Source organism: Numida meleagris, chromosome 2, assembly GCF_002078875.1.
Source record: "Numida meleagris isolate 19003 breed g44 Domestic line chromosome 2, NumMel1.0, whole genome shotgun sequence".
Classification (NCBI taxonomy): Eukaryota; Metazoa; Chordata; class Aves; order Galliformes; family Numididae; genus Numida; species Numida meleagris.
In genome coordinates this window covers 49125322-49142226 of record NC_034410.1, presented here as the reverse complement: position 1 = coordinate 49142226, position 16905 = coordinate 49125322, and the positions used below count along the sequence as shown (strand labels likewise).

At 36.5% G+C, this 16905-nt stretch overlaps 1 protein-coding gene across 3 annotated transcripts in view; it reads left to right on the top strand.

The window, feature by feature from the left end:
- GOLGA4 (golgin A4) overlaps positions 1–16905 on the top strand; it is a 62302-nt gene that overhangs the window by 13105 nt on the left and 32292 nt on the right. For 2 of the 3 annotated variants that reach the window (XM_021385843.1, XM_021385842.1), the window contains exons 3-11: positions 4452–4517; positions 5479–5793; positions 8570–8617; positions 9069–9125; positions 11829–11927; positions 12440–12578; positions 13875–14062; positions 14578–14661; positions 15505–15652. In XM_021385843.1, the coding sequence (XP_021241518.1) occupies positions 4452–4517; positions 5479–5793; positions 8570–8617; positions 9069–9125; positions 11829–11927; positions 12440–12578; positions 13875–14062; positions 14578–14661; positions 15505–15652 (1144 nt within the window). Of the gene's footprint in view, positions 1–4451; positions 4518–5478; positions 5794–8569; positions 8618–9068; positions 9126–11828; positions 11928–12439; positions 12579–13874; positions 14063–14577; positions 14662–15504; positions 15653–16905 lie in introns of those variants that run through there. The other variant, XM_021385844.1, reaches the window with a different exon arrangement.

Below are 16905 nucleotides of genomic sequence, written 5' to 3'. Positions count from 1 at the left end.
AATTTTGCAACATTCTTTGCCTTACCATTTGATTTATTTTCATACTTTCTGCATTGGATGACAGCTTCTAGCCGGGATGATAGCAGAGCCTGCTTTTCTCTCTGAGTATACTATCTTTGCTTTGGATCCCGCCAAGCAACCTAAGCCACAGAGTGACGGTGTGGTGAGTCCTCCCACCCCTCTTAGCGATGCCTTTAGGAGAGGCGGGAGAGTCCTGTACTAGAAGTCAAACGTAGTGTTGCTTGTGGCTTGTTCTCACAAGGGCATCTTAACTACATTGTTGCTAACCCTGCACTAAATTTCACTGAGTTAGTACCTGATAGCTCCTGGCTGGTGTGCTGTATGATGTGAATTTATTGTAACACAAAAATTAACACATTTTCTGTTACATGGGTAACAATATTTTACTCAACTTTTAAGTAATTGTTGCACCAATTTGCATACTTGTTGTTTAGAATTCAATAATGCTATTGAAAGTCTTCCTCTTCATTTTATGTATGCTTGTATTTCAAGATAAATAAATATGATAAATACTGAGATTGTTTCTGTGTCTAAAAATTACATGTGTTTTTCTGCCTACAGTGGGAGGCTCAATGTAAGTTTCTGTTGATGGCAGTAAGAAATCATTATCATACATAGATACAGAAATTCAGCTACTTCTAATTGGTAACCTGAGTAGTATTATTGTGAGGCTAAATGATCTCTTTTTATAAATTGTTAGATTTCATTTTAAATATATAGTTCTTTGCCTGTAAGTGTTGTTTGCATAATATGCAAATTATGCAAATAGAGAAGCTTGGTTGGAAGAGAACAAGATGACTGGAGAGAAAATAGCAGACACAAGAAGGGCAGCGGCCTTCTAATTTCTGACACATGCAGTTACAGAGCTATATGATTCTGATTGTTGCCACGGAACTGGGATATCTTCTTTCACATGCTTCAGAGCCATGGCATTCCTGAGTGCATAGTGATTCAAAATAGTGTTAAAATTGTAGAGTCACAGATCACCCTCGATTTATGATTCCTTACTTTCCTTTTCTGATTTAGCGAGTCCTTTCCTACTGCTCTTGCAGAGGCTGAAAATGAAAAGACACTGAAAGCTATAACAGGGTATACGCTCTGTTGTGCTGTGGTTGTGTTTCAAGCTAAAAAGAATAAGACTGAAACTGCTAGAAAAGGTGATTTGTGGAAAGTCTTTGTATGTGCCAAACGGTTTTTTGCTTGTTATCTCAGAGCACAGCTTCGTTACTAGCCCAAACATGGTGCTCTCCAGATTGAGCTTTTTGATGAGTGACAAAATTGACATTCATACTACTGAAATCTCTAGCTTTGGAGTAGTTACTAAAATTTTTATGCATTTTTTTCTTTCTTAGTTTCTAGGTATTTTGACTGCATTCAAGGTCCAATAATAGTTACTTTAAGTTCTGCAGATAAAAATTAAGCACAAACAATTATAGACTGTTTTTCAGTACACTGCAGCACATCCCTTGTACAGTTGCGTTTTGAAAAGAATACGTTTATGTGAGTGCTCTGAAGTTGCCATTGTATTCTCTGTATATACTTCAGTGACAGGAATCACCATGTTGTATATTTATGTACAAAACTGCGTACACTGCAAGTAATTATAATGTGGGAGTTATAGTTAATGTGTTACCAAAGAGTATTTGATAATCTTACCTATAAAACTGATTTTATTCTCTGAACCTTTTGAAAAGGATTGCTCTCAGTGTAAGAATTTGGGAGGGGGGCAGTGCGAGAAGAGAAAATAGTGATGAGAAGTCTTTAAGGAAGAGGAGTGCTAATTAATTACAAATAGAAGAAAACCAAAGATAAACACTTGGGAACCCTGGGTAAACTAAAGATACAGGAGAATGAATGTTTCATCAGCACACAAACATGTAAATAAATTTTGCTAAAACAGACTGGTATTTTAACTGTATGTACACATGATGTGTGATCCATGAATAGTGACAGGACGAGGGGAATATTTTGCAATACTTGAGGAAGAGAGGAAGGACAGTAAAATGCTTTTAAATACAGATACTTAAGCTTTAAATTTTTAGACACATGAAAATATTTATACCCTTGGGAAATAAATAGTAAGATAAATTAGTTTGCATTTCAGGAATTGGGATGTAAGGAAGTACAGATATCACTAGAATCCCCTAAGGGTTTCAGTTAAAAATGAGCTCTGGTTTATCCATGATAATGACAGAAAGCAAATTTTTTATTAATAATTGTAGACATAGCTGTCTTTGGATATAGATAGTGTTGTTGTGTTATGCTGTGGAGAATACTGGAAGAAAGACTTCTGTTGGTCTCCAGAAAGCCTGTCATTGCTCTACAGGTTTTAAGACTCAAAATGCCTGCGCTCTTTGCTTCCAGTTTCACCAAAACAACTCTTGAGGCTTATGAAAGGCTTCTAAGCTCTTCAAAGCCTCTTGAATCTATACTTAAATATAGCAACCTCTATTCATGCTTACCTTTCATTTTCTGGATATGGCAAAATGACCCTTTGCCCTAGAGCACAGGGAGTTAGAACTGCAGCAGCTAGGTATGTGTGAGGGTCCAGGTTCTATATGAAAGATAACCAGTGTGTCCTTGTGATTTATTCTGACAACAAATATAATCCTAAATATAGGTTCTATTTCTGTTTGCATAGGCTGAAAGCAAAAATACCAGCGCGATGAAGAGGAAAACTTTAAAAGAGGTGGCACTAGTTTTAGTTTAGAGATGGCATTTTTTTAAAGGATCTTAACAGTTGAAAATGAAATTTTTTTGTGTTTATAAATGCCCTATTAGATTTAATAAACCTAATTACTCTTGTGTTTTAAAATGACTTAAATATTATTAAATTATCCTTGCAAAGTAGATGTACGAACCCTGTGTGGCTTCCTTTAACTCTACTGATGATAATCAGAATACCTGATTTTTGAAAGATGTATTTAGTGTGTAATTCTTGCTAAAGTATGTCTTTTCTCTCTTGTTTGTCCAGTAACAGACCTGGGCTATCACTACTGAAATAAAATAGATGCTTTATTATAAATTATAAAGCAGAAAGTAGATTTTTATTTGAATTACCCTTACTGTTAGCTTTCCAGTTAGGAAATGAGAGACAGGTAATGCAGCCTAGAATAAAATGTGGTGGTGCTTTAGTTTAAAAACCAGTAAGAGCTCTTAATCCACTAAAACTAAATCCACCATGACAATGTGGTGCTATTGAACTGAATGCAGATTTTGCTCGAGCCAGACTTCTTACATGGCTTGTTATTGCTCATTTCATCTAGTCTGAGTCTGTATGGGTGACGGTTAATTTCTCAGGCTTCCTTAGCTGTTTAGATTTCTATCTTCTGTGTTATTTTAATACTTTATTGAGTTTGGTCCATATCAAACCATACTGAAGCCCCTTTTTTTTTTTCTAATACATTCCTCTTTTATGCTTATGCTTACATGCATATCTGCACGGATTGTAGGTTATGTGCGTAATCATGTAGCAGATATACAGGTGATAATTGATAATTTTATCTGGATGTATACCTTAGATTTTACAGACTGCATATAAATTTCAAGTTGCATCTTGATTAGAAAGTTACATTGCTCTTAATGTAATTCCTTATATCTTTTTCAATATTTTTCAGTGCTTCTCTTGGGGAAAAAAAAATAATATCCAAGAGAGTTTCTAGCTTGTTCTACTACATCAGTCTGACCTGACTTAAGCACTAGGAAGCTGTCTGAATTCGTACGGGTTAGGAAGCATCTGAGCACAGGGCATAGGAACAGCAGAACAGCCAAAGGACAGAAACGTCTGAAATCCATAATGAAAACAAATCTATTGTTTTTTGTAGATTTCGCGCCCCCCCCCCCCCCCCCCTCCTTATTTGGGAGTACAGAAAAATGTATGTGTTGAGTGTTGTACAAGATGTGTTCTCTGAAAGTCTAATATTCTTTCTGTGCTTTCTTGGAGTCTTAAACAGAGTGTTAACAGTGTTTTTATCCAGGTAGCAAGTTTTTGTGTTTTTTTCCCTCTTTCTATGCCTCCTTAAGTAAAGGAGGATAATGCGATTTTGGTGTTCCTCACATCAGCTGTAAACACCACTGGCCACCAGTTCAATATTTTTTTTCCCTACTATTGTTTTGTCCTTTTCTGATGTTCCTTTGATTTCTGCATAAATGTTACATAAATAATCATTATGAATAATTTAATTGGAAATGTTGGCGTTTGCAGATGTCTCATACTAATCTACGCACACATAGCTGCTTTGTAGTTCTCTATATTGCAGCAGTCTGTTTTGAGTTTAACAAACTAGCTTGTTTGCATGAACATATCGTAATAAACATTTAAAAGAAAGTACTAGAAACACAGACAAGAAAAAAGCATGGGTGTTACTTGTAGGAATAATGAAATCTAGTCATTAGCCTATTCCTTCTAACAGTTGTTTTTCCTCCTGCAGAATTTACCTAAGCAATCAGTTCCCAGATCGACTGAAAACAATGGAAGTGAGCCAGCATTCCCTCAGGTACTTATGGGGCTTTTGTTTTGTCTTTCACTGCCATGTTTCATTTGTATTAATTTAGCCAAAGTGCCCAATGTGCATCTACATGCTGGAGAAGGGATGAGAAGTACTTTGGCACGTTACTAAGATGGTATTAAGATAGAGTTACTTTCTAGCTGAAGGAAAAGAATTGATAGGCTTAAAAAAAGTCGTCACTAGTGATAAGGGTGGATGTCATTCTTTAATACGATTCAGAAACAGGTCTGGGTTCCTGGAGTGGGATTAGCAGCAATTCCTACTGTGTGCATTCCAGCCTTTGTGCGGGCTACATCATTTGGTAGCACTGTAATGTCACTGCTGTGGCACCAGCAGTGTATATTTCCGTAGCATAGGCTCTGCTGTTTTAAAACCACACAAAGACTTGTGTTGCATAAATCAGTAATTGCATTTTGTGTAAGAGTCATAAAACCATTAAAAATAATAAAAAAAAAAGACTCTTCAAGATTATATGTTAGAACTGTTGTACAAGGACTTTTACAATTTATTTATTTTCTCAGTCATAGGAAGAGGTCTTTGTATCTTTGAGATAAATGCAAGCTTCTGTTTAATACTTCAAGAAGTGAGTCACGTTTATATAATATTTTAATTTGAGATAAAAAGTAAATGTAGCTATTTGTTTTTGTTACGTATTCACTACTTAATGGGTTTGCACAGAAATACACGGTTCCAGGAGAGTAAATGAAAGCTGCAGTGTATTGAATTTAGTTGCTCTCTGAAACTGCCCGCACCTGGTAGTTGCATGCCTGGCTTTTCCACAGAGGGAGGTGACTACTAAAGGAATGGTAGCTTTTTGGTGTCATCTCTAAGGCACTCTGTTGGGTGACAGTGATTCCTTGGCCATACTCAGGTCTCTGTTTCCTCAGCCTTAGTGTCTTGCCTGCCGAAAAACAGTGCAGAAGTAACTTCTTGCTTTGGGTTTTTGCAGCCAAGTGATGCTCAGTCTTTCACCCAACGTCTTCAGCTCCGAGTTCCCTCTATGGAGTCATTGTTTCGAAGCCCGGTAAAAGAGTCCCTGTTCCGCTCTTCTTCTAAAGAGTCCCTGGTACGAACATCCTCAAGAGATTCACTGAATCGGCTGGATGTGGATGCAGCTGGTCCCACCTTTGATCCACCTTCTGACATTGAAAGTGAGACTGAGGAGGTTTCAGGAAATGCAGACAGCCTCAGCAAGGAGCAGCTGCTGCAGCGACTGCGCCGAATGGAGCGCAGCTTGGGCAACTACAGAGGGAAATATGCTGAGGTAAGCAATGGCACTGAATGGAGAGGACGGATAAGACTAGCGTAGCGCAGTAGTGGGTCATCATTTTCTCTCTGCAGTTTTTCTCTGCTTGGAACAGCTGGATCCTATTATAGCTACCATGAACTTTTAATTATGATATTAAGTCTGGTTATGTTTGGCCTTGACGAGCCGAAAGTTTTGCTAGTAGTATAATGCGGAAATACTTTTCACAGAATCACAGAATGGCTGAGGTAGGAAGGGACCTCAGAGTCCATCTGGTCCAACCCCTGCTCAAATAGGGCCACCCAGAGAATGTTCAGGCGGCTTTTGGAGTTCTCCTAGGATGAGTCTCCACAACCTCTCTGGGCAGCCTGGGCCAGTGGTCTGTCACTTGCACAGCATGGAAGCGCTTCCTGTTATTCAGAGGGAGCCTTCTAGTGTTCTGGTTTGTTCCCGTTGCTTCTTGTCTGGGAACCACTGGAATGAGCCTGGCTCAGTCTTTGCCCTCCTGTCAGGTATTTATGGACATTGATGAGAGCCTTCTCTGCTTCAGGCTGAGCAATCTCAGCCTCTTCTCATTGAAGAGGTGCTCCAATCCCTTCATTATCTTGGTGGTGGCCTTCCCTTGAACCCTTTCTAGTATGTCCAGGTCTCTCTTGTGCTGGGAGGCCCCGTACTGGACCACTCAGTACTTCAGTTGTGGCTTTGCCAATGCTGAATAGTGTGGACAAATCACCTTTCTTGACCTGCTGGCAGTGCACTGCCTGATGTACCCAAGACTACCATTAGCCTTCTAAGCAGCAAGGGCACACTGCTGATTCACATTGAATTTTGTGGCCACCGGGACCCCTTCTCTGCAGAGCTGCTTCCCAACTGAGCATTTGGGGTTATTCTTCCCCAGGTGCAGGGCTTTGCGTGTCCTCTTGTGGAACTTCATGAGATTCTTGTCAACCAGCCTCTCCAACCTGTGAAAGTTTCTCCCTTTTCATCTCTTGTTTGTAAATAATTACTTGCTGCTGGCAACAGAGATGAGTTGACTGTTGCTTTGTGTTTTCCTCGGATTTATGCCTGGATACAGGTCCAGGAGGTTTTCTGGTGAAAGTGTGTACCCAGGCTGGTGTTGAATGTGGTGCTGAGCATGACCTGTGCTGACTTGATGTCAAATATACTTTGCTTCTGAAACTCGTTCTGAAGTACACCTACACTGTGTACTTCATTCCATGCATTTATCATAGGCAGGCCCTTTGTTTTCAGACATCAAGTTCTGTTCCCCATAACTTCTAGGTATACCACTTCTAAGTTTTTTTTATTATTATTTTGCCTTTTCAGTGGAAAGCAATGATAGTAATGTTGCTCGTCACTGTCTGAATTGCTTGGAAAAGTAAAACTGTCCAGGCTGTTTTTGACTTCTATTTTTTTAAGTATATGTTTTGTTGTACTTAAAACTAAATGTATACATCTTTTTTTTTTTTTTTTAACAGTTATTTAAATATGTGCTACCCACAAGTACAGAAATATTTATGTAGATTTTTGGCTATCAGTGTCAAAATCCATGCAATGTAAGACATACACAGCAATTACTGTGTTTAAGATATGTCTTAAAAAATAGTTGTGTTTCATTAATTCATTCATTGTTATCTCCTATTATTTTTTCATTATCTTCCAGCTAGTATAATAAGATTATATTTTTTAATGGTTTAGGTAAAAAAGTGTTGCTAAAATGAAAATTCTCCAATGTGTAGATTTTGTTTTGTGTTTTTAGTGCAGTCTGTCCAGCAAGTTCTAATTTTCTCTATCAAAAAGATATTTTGTGTGTGTGTGAGTTTCTCCAGTTCTTTGGATTCAGTTTAAAGACATGTTGGAGCTTGGAAGAAAGGCATTTGAGCATATAGTGAGAATTTTAAGATTTAAAAATTTTTCTCGTTGAAAGCAGATCACAGAATTGGCATCTCAATAATATGTTAAAAGGAATCATTCATAGTAGTTCTTTGTTTTCTTCTAAGTATGAAGTAAGCATGACTCAAATTTAACAGTAGCTTTGAATTCTGAAAAGTTCTAATTTATTTTAAACAACATTTTGAAGATATTTATTGACTTGCATATTTCTGGTTTTGATGTTTTGCATTCATTTTCCCATAATTTTTCAGTAGTTGGAGAAGTGTGTATTCTAGTTCCAAGTGCCATTATGCTTCTTCAGCTTTGGACAGCTTAGGCAATTGTGATCAGATTTTTAATTAAACTAAATTGTGCAGTTACTCATGAAGTCCTTTTGTCAGCTTATAATGAAAAATATTGTTCATTTCCAGTCTTTCTTTGTCTGCTTGGGTATGTGCAAAGCGCATGGGATGAGAACATCGGCTGTTACACAAACCTTTTTCTCCTAGAGTTTAAAGTGTACTTTATAGGGTAAAATCATTTTTAAATTTAAACTCTCTAGGATGTGTACCCTTAAAAGTGCACATTCCCATAGAGGCAATTCTCTGGGATGTAACTTTCTGATGTAGTTTTTTGACCACCTGTACTTAAGCTTGGAAGTTCTTAGGGTTATTTTCAGTGAAGGGAGTACTGTACATGAATGCTGAGTAACCTATTTGTTTTGACAAGTAGACCTTATTTTTCTCTAGAGCATTTGAAGTGAACGTTGCAGAAGACAATTGTTTTCATATATTTCTGTCACAAGAGCTTTCCAAATGAAGTAAGGAGTTTGAAAATGCAGATAGTGATACAACTAAGAAAATTATTTTGATATCTGTAAGTGGATGCATTATCGTCATTATTCCTGATTTCTGTATTTTAGCTAGTGTCTGCTTATCAAGTTATCCAACGAGAGAAGAAGAAGCTACAGGTAAGCATTACTATTCTTCCTCTGGTATTTGAGTGATTTTACTGAATCTTGAAGTACATAGTGCAAGTACACATTTAACTTTCAGTCCTTTGTATTCATTTATGTATATTTGTACATGTTTACATATGCTTGTGTATTTTATTTATAAATAAAACAAACAGAAAGCTATCTCTTAGCTTGGCACCCTTAGAAATCTCAGCTGATACTGGTTTGTGTAAATAACTGTGAAGCTGTTGTACTTCTGCCTTTTTGACTGCATCAACTGAATTCAGGTAATAGATTGCCAACTCACAATTGGCAGTTTATTATGATATTTATGCATCAAGTTTGATTTGAAAGAAAAAAAAATATAAACACGTAAATTCTTCTGCTGAAATGCAATCCTATGAATTTATTTATACTTTGTACCTGAAGTTAGATTTGATACACGTGTTGCTTATTCCTTTTTAAGGGCATTCTGAGTCAAAGTCAGGATAAAGCACTTCGCAGAATTGGAGAACTGAGAGAGGTAAATTTCTTTATTGGTTGAATGTTTACTTTCCACCATATATGCAGAGAATCTTTCTCTGCGCCTAGTTTTTGATTTTAAATTCAGTTTGGAAAATATTTCCTATTGCACAGCAGGGTTTTTAACTGCTTGCTTTTATTGCCTGACATGGGGCTATTTCTCTTGTTTATTTCCCATTCAGCAGCTTATTGTCACAGTCTAAGGCAGAGCAGTTCATAGTACCAACTGAATTGCTTTTCTGTTCGTTGTGAAATTGGTAGAAATGCCAATAATGTGGTTATTGCAGTGTTGTTGGGCCTGGCGTTAGATGTGGCTCTGCAACTTCTAGCTTTTTTAATGTTGAGAAATAATTATACTAGGTAAATACAAACAACAAGCACTTCTTAGAAGGTTTTTCATGGTTTCTTTTTTTGTCGTTTTGTTTTACTTAGTTTTTTTTCTAGGATATCAATAATTTTAGAAATACCCACAGCCTTGCAGACAAATTGACTTGTCAGTATTTCTTTCCAGTTTGCTACAAATGTGAGAAATGTATTCCGTGTCAAGTATATAGATATATGCCCCTGTAGATTTAGTTTTCCTGTGTACTGATACTTTGTAAAGTTTGAGAGGCTTTTGTTTTTTTGAATTAAGATGTTTTTATTAGGAAAAGGATTGCATGTGTGCATACCGAACTTTTAACATCTTTTGACAAAGTTCTTTGTTTAGAGAGAGATGTATTTGTGTGTGTGTGTGTGTGTGTGTGTGTGTGTGTGTGTATAGAAATCATGCCTAGTGTGTTTAAAAAGAGATAGAAAATATATATTTGATATAAAGTTTATTTTTCCTTAAAAATCTTACAGATTTAAAGATTCCTAAAATCTAAGACTTAAATTTTTTTTATTAATTTAAAATCTTCAAAAACCAATTCTTTGGTCTTCTGAAAGCCATAACATTACAACATGAAGTCAAACACTCTTAGAATTTAAAATAATAGTATTTAGAACATACAAATATAATGGAAAAATTCCACTGTGAAAACTAAAATGTTACGAAATTCATCATTAATTGATGTAGCCACTTATTATCAGCATTTAATTAAAAAAAGAAAACCAAAAGAGCTGTCCTTCATCATACAATCTATTCTTCCTATAAATGAGTTGGATAAGACAAGTTTGTTCTAAGGAGGCCATGCAAGAACAAATTAAGTTTTCCTTGTTATGAACTGATGGTGCAAGTAATGCTTGGATGTAAGTATTTATTTTTGCTTTAGGTTTTTGCACTGGGTTTTTCCTATTAAAAAAAATTCCTCATCGACAGTGATTGGTGCCTCAGTTCTCAGACAAGGGTCAGAAGGGGCTTTTGAATGCAGAGGTCCATTGCAGTGTTGGTTTCAGAACATTTTGTTGTTGTCTTTGCTGTGGAAGGAATTGCCTCTACAGCTCAGAAGCACAAGAAAGAGGTGTGATCAGTAGCTGCTGAGAACGAGAGACTGCATGTGGTTCAGAAGTGGATGTAGTTAGTTGAAAAGAGAGGGGAACAGCTTTATTTGAAGCTGCCATGTAGCATTGTCCTTTTGGAGGCCGAGCAGGGTCAGTGTTCACCGCTGCAGATCTGATAGTTGGCGTTCGCTGGCTGGGGAAGGGATAGATAGCAGGAGACCATAAAAGTGAGACTGGGAGTTGGGTGAAAGCAAAGCAGGAGAGCCATTCAGTGCCTTGTATTTTGTCTTGTTTGCTTTTTCATCCTTTCTTTACGCTTTCTGTGATACAGCTAAGCCTGGCTAACAGATCCCATATTTACAGGTGGTACTTGCTTTTACAACAAGCAGCACCCTTGCAGAAAAATGATTATAGAACTGTTGGCTTTCTGGGGTATCTCTTCCTCGTAAAGGTGCATGTGGATGAAGTAAACCAAAAATTAAAAACACATGTATAAAAAGTGATTTGCAGTGCATGAATGAAACATGTATGGTTCTGGTTCTCTCAATAAGAAGTTGAATGCAAATTTGTATACACTTATCATCATAACAACTAATTATTTAAATAATAATTAAAAAGTAGATAAACTTTAAAAGCAATCAGAAACTGCCTTAAGGAAGTATTTTATAACGTCGTGTAGATATTGCTTACATATTTAGGCTACATCTACAAGTTTCTAAAGGCGTCCAGCCAAGTGAATTCTTAATTAAGTAGCAAGTGAAGCCACTGTGAAGTTTTTTGGCATTCTCTGTCTCATTTGAGACACATTTAAGATTTAAAAAAAAAAAAATACTTTCTGTTGTTACAGATGGCATGTGTCATATTACAATTCTAGCGTATTGAATGAGCATAAGGGAAATCTATATTTCTGCTGTTTATATTGATTTAATCTGGTGACTAAATGCAGAATCTGGTTTACCGAAGTGCATTCTTCAGTTCCCAGGAGACGTGTATGGGGAAAACAGTTTTTAGGAATAGACTTGAAGTGATCCTAACACAAACTTGTTTTCTGGAAGAGAGAATCCTTGATAATTTTGCATCAGATCTAATCTCTTACAGTTTAAATGCTGGTATTAGAATTGGGTTTTCCTGTTACACTGTTTAGTAAAAGAAATAGATGGTTTTTGGTTTTGTTCTGAAGTTACAGTTGCAATGAGATATTTTTAATATTTTGTAATACATAGGTAAGCTTTTTAAATTCACATTTCAGTTTTCATTTGAGATGTTTGTTTATGATTCTCAGGAGCTCCAGATGGATCAGCAAGCTAAGAAACATCTCCAGGAGGAATTTGACGCTTCCTTAGAAGAAAAGGATCAACTTATTAGTGTTCTGCAAACTCAGGTAGAACAGCAAACCCAAGAGATTTTTTTAAAAACTATTTTTTCCACATTTTTTTAAATTTCCTATACTGAGTGTCCATGTTTTATTATAAGCACTGTTGTGTTTTAAAGCTTTAGAATTTCAGATTCTCTAGAAACTGAGTAGATACCTTTAGAATACCTTTGGAAAAATCTCATTCTTGTTAAATACGGTTGTTTGATCTTCTCTTAAATACCTTAGTAATGTCTTTGTTATCAAGAACATAACATTAGCAGATACTTGAGCTGGAAATGCTGTTGTAAAATGTATGGATTTTCCTTAATTGGTCTTCGTTATTTCTTCACTCCTAATTACACTATTTTTTGTTGCTTCGAAACATAATTATGATTTTAAAAAATGCAAAAAAATAACCAGACAGAATTTTCCTTTCTCTACTTGCTGAAAACAGTTTTCTTAACTTTCTCTTGTTCTGAAAATGTAAACATGGTCATCTTAGAATCCATTCCTTTTAACTAAAAGGACCTTTTGTTTAGGTGTCGTTGCTGAAACAGAGGCTACAGAATGGTCAGATAGGAATTGAATTACCTGATCCAAATAACCAATCTGAACCACAAGCTCAAAGTCAAACAAAAGAAATCAATCCAGAAAATATTACGGAACCAGGAAGCAATGGTAGGTATTGGGGCTTTTTTAAGAGATCTTGATTTGGGGGGAATAAGCCTGCTATTATTTACCATGGAGTAAGAGTATTTAAGGCACAACATGTTTTCTAAAATGAGATCATTTTTCTGGAAAGAGAATGGCACCTAGAGGACACAATAACCATTCAAAGATGCTGAATTTCTATAGGAATTCAATTATGGTCTATCTTGCTTTTATGAATAATGTTAAGTATCACTGTTGCCAGTAGGGGTTTTGATGTCCCCACTTAATATTATTAAACGATTCTGTCTCCCGTAAGCAAGGAACTATCCCTAGGGTTTAGAAGAGACCAGTTTCCTGTCCTTTTTGTGTGTGTGTTTTTTCCAGAAAGAGTAGAAGAAAAGATCAGTTTTGATACTCAGGCTGTTGACTGATCTCTTTTAAGTGTTTCTCTCATCAGGAGATGTCTGAGCTATGGAAGTCCCAGCGTTGTTTAGATTTGGTTATTGGTCCTGGGATAATATATTACTGGTATACCATGACGGTATCAATCGTGACTTCATAAAAGTTAGGATTCGGATAGAGATGAACATACATCTTGAAATGATCTTCTTTCAGGATCTGCCATGATTTTTCTGTTTAGATAATGTGTGGTGTTAGAGCAAAGATTTTCTCACCCTGTGTCATGCCTTTCCTAAGCATGTGCTACTTAGAAAGTAACATACACTTTTAGTCCCCAGGAATTAGAGTTCAGGATGTTTCCTCTGCTCAAGTCTGCTTCAGGATTGTAGTGTGTAAGACCCTATGGTCATGAAATGAATGGCTGAGAATGTGTCTGATCCTTTGTTCAGAGCACCAGGACAGAACATAAGATATTATCTATAGGCTAGAGAAGAGAGTAGCTTTTCTAGCTATGAGAAGCTATTCATACAGGGAAGAGCATAGCTTAGAAAGATGCTGAACTTGGCCGTTTTCCTGCCTAATGCAATATTGCCAACCTTGCTCTACAAGAATTAATGTTGTACCCAGCGCTGTGAAAACAGGGGTCAGTTTGCTTGGCAATTCAGAGATGTGATTTGCTTTGCATGTGGGGATTTGCAGATTAATTTGGAGTTTAAGACTGCATTTTCCATCTTGTGTATGTGTGTGCATGATTTCTGGCTGGACCTGGAATGCATTTAAAGTAGTCACTAGGAAGTTTTGCAAACTTTGCACAACTTTTTTTTTTTTTTTAAAAACTGTGAGACACCCACTATGTGAATTATGAAAGTAGATCTGCATTTTGGAAAAAGTGTGCACGTGGTAATGTTGGTATATTGTCTGTAGAGGGTAATGAAGATTCTGTTAAAACACTGGAAACTCTTAATCAGAGGGTGAAGCGCCAAGAGAACTTGCTACAGCGCTGCAAGGAGATGATTCGGTCACACAAGGAGCGCTGTGCCCAGCTAACCAACGAGAAAGAGGCACTGCAGGAACAGTTGGAAGAGAGACTTCAGGAGTTGGAGAAAATGAAGGTAAAATGCTCTTGACTTTGTGGGTAGCTGCAAGAACAACGTAAGAATTCCAGTACTTGCAGAATTTATTCATAGGGCACAAACAGATAAAATGCTGCATTGCTAAGATCATCTTGTAAGCCAAGATGCAGATAGTGGAGCAGATGCCTTAGGCATATTTCTTGCCCGTTTTACTGTTGAGGCTCTGACATCCACGAGAAAACCTGTGCCTTCGGATACCTGAATTGTTAGGGAAGCTGTGAGGCAGCCTAAGACTGGAAGATTTAGAAGTAATTCTAAAGCTGCCTGCTTTCATTTCCCTGAACTTTGTTCTCTGCTTTACCTCCAAGGCATAGTGCAGGGCCTCATTGTTAGCCTGGTTAATGTTTTTAATGTAACAAGTTTTGGTCATGTACCGATCTAGAAATCATTCTTTCTAAAAGCCAAACCTCAAGTGCTTGCCAGAAGGCATTTTCTTGTGGATGGTGGTATTTACAGCTCTTGTAGACGGGCTCTTTTTTTTAATTTCATTTTAGGACCTTCACATGGCTGAGAAGACAAAATTGATTACACAGCTGCGTGATGCAAAAAATTTGATTGAGCAGCTAGAACAAGACAAGGTAAATAAGGAAGAATTTTTCTATAAACTGTAGTTTGGGAAGAAGAGTGGTTAAACTTGAAGTATCTGACTTAATGGTATTTGAAGCTGTTCTTAGTCACCTAGTTTGGTTTGGCTTGCATGCAATTTTAACAAGTAAATCATTTAAGCTAGCTGAGAATTTTATTATGTAGGTACTTTTAAATATTTGTCTCTTAACTTATACGTAATACTGGAAAAGCATGTTATGTAGGACATAATTTGAAAAGGCATAGTGATAAGCAAGTGGACTCCCATGGTTACGCACCTCAGTGCAAGATTTAAAAAATCTAATGAGGATGAGATGCAACATAAAGGAGTTAAACACCCAATGAAGTAGCTGTAGTTTCTTAGGAATATGAAGAGTTTCTCCACTTTTGATCCTTAAAAGTTTTTTTTTTCTTAATCACAGTTTTTACTTGGAGTAACTTTTGGTGGTGGTGTAACAAGCAACATGACTAACACTCATCATCTGAGCTTGCTTTTTAAGGAGAAGCAGACACACAATAGTGCCTTTAGTTTACGGAATACGTATTTTAAAGAAATATCTATCTACTATCCCAAGAAAGTAAATTTTTCTTATGGTCCTTGTTTCCTGGAGGAGTACTTTTAACCACTAGATAAATTTTGGCTCTTCAAAATCATTCCTATTGTGGTCTTTTAATTAGAATTTTCTGTTTTCTGACATTCAAAAATACCATGATTGCTGATATTACATTAATGGATTAAAGTTTATTTCTAACAAGGAGTGTGCCCTAGCTTGAAATTGTTTTCGATATGCATTTTATTTGTTCGTTAGCTTTTATCACAAGGACCTTTTCCATAGGGCATGGTAATTGCAGAGACAAAGCGACAAATGCATGAAACATTGGAAATGAAGGAGGAAGAGGTAGCCCAGCTGCGTGCTCGGATCAAGCAGATAACTACACAAGGCGAGGAGTTAAAAGAGCAGAAAGAGAAGTCTGAAAGAGCTGGTAAGACACTGAAGTTTATTAGCTTTCGTATTTGATCATGAGAAAGCTTCAGCATGGTCTTTTTGCGGTTTTTCATCAGGCGTTATTTGGAATGGGTATTAAAACATGCTTTTTTTCCTTATGTTCTGCTACATCACTGCTGCTGATGTCATTACTAACTTCATTTCTGGTCACTAGTTATTCACTGTTTTGTGTGATACTCTACTATCAGTTCAACTGGAGCAAGGAAGGAAACTGCCAAAGCAGCTGTACCTTCTTTGTAGTGGAAAAGAGTGACATAGTGTTGGCATTGATGTAATTTTAGGAGAGAAACTTCAGAAATAAATTTCTTTAAGAATTATCATACTAATGCCATCTATATTTGCTATAGAAAACATAGCAATGAATGCATAAGAACTTTGGAAGAATTAGAAACAGAAGGATGTGTTATAACCGTAACAAACATTTTCTTTCAGTAATCGTAGCAGAAGGATTTCAGATCTTTTTCCTAATAAAACATCAGTGATGATACTGTTTCAGGCTTTTGTAACCTAATGTTTATACAATTATTACACACCCAAGTTTGCTTTTGTTGGAAATTTGATAACATTAATTGTGTGTACTTTCAATCAGTCCTCCCAGCTTTATTTTTTTTCCTTCAAAGATAGTGAAATCCATTTTGCACAGTATCTAACAGAATGCTTACAGAAACTTTTAGATTGTTCTCATAGGCATTTAGAGGAAGTAGTTCACGGTCTTGGCAGAAGCTAAGATGCGTCAGTTGCATAAAGCATACAGTATGGTATTTTTTTCTCTCTAAGCATTGAGAAGTTCAAAGCATACACCTCGTAGCAGTTTATTTTAAATCTGCCTAAGTTTAGATCAGAACTTTCAATTTTAAATGTGAATTTGTGATACAGAAGGGCAAATTCAGTTTCCAAAACCAGCAAAGGAAACATAAAGATACACAAAGCAATGAGTGGTCAGATAGAAGACTTTTGAACAACCTGTGAAAATAACAAATATTTTGATTAGGTGCCCTCCTTCCCTGCCCTCTCATGAAAATTTTTAGCTTTGAAATCCATGTTTCAGAAATCACTGAGTCCTTTGCTGAAGTAGGATTTTGATCAATTCTTGGAGACTAGAAAGCTTAATTATATTTTGTTTTTGTTTTTTTTAAACTAACTCAAGAATGTGTTAACATCCCACAGATATGAAGTTACTGCTGATGTTGTCTGAAACACAGCAATTTTTGAAGTGGTAGAAACCTTTAA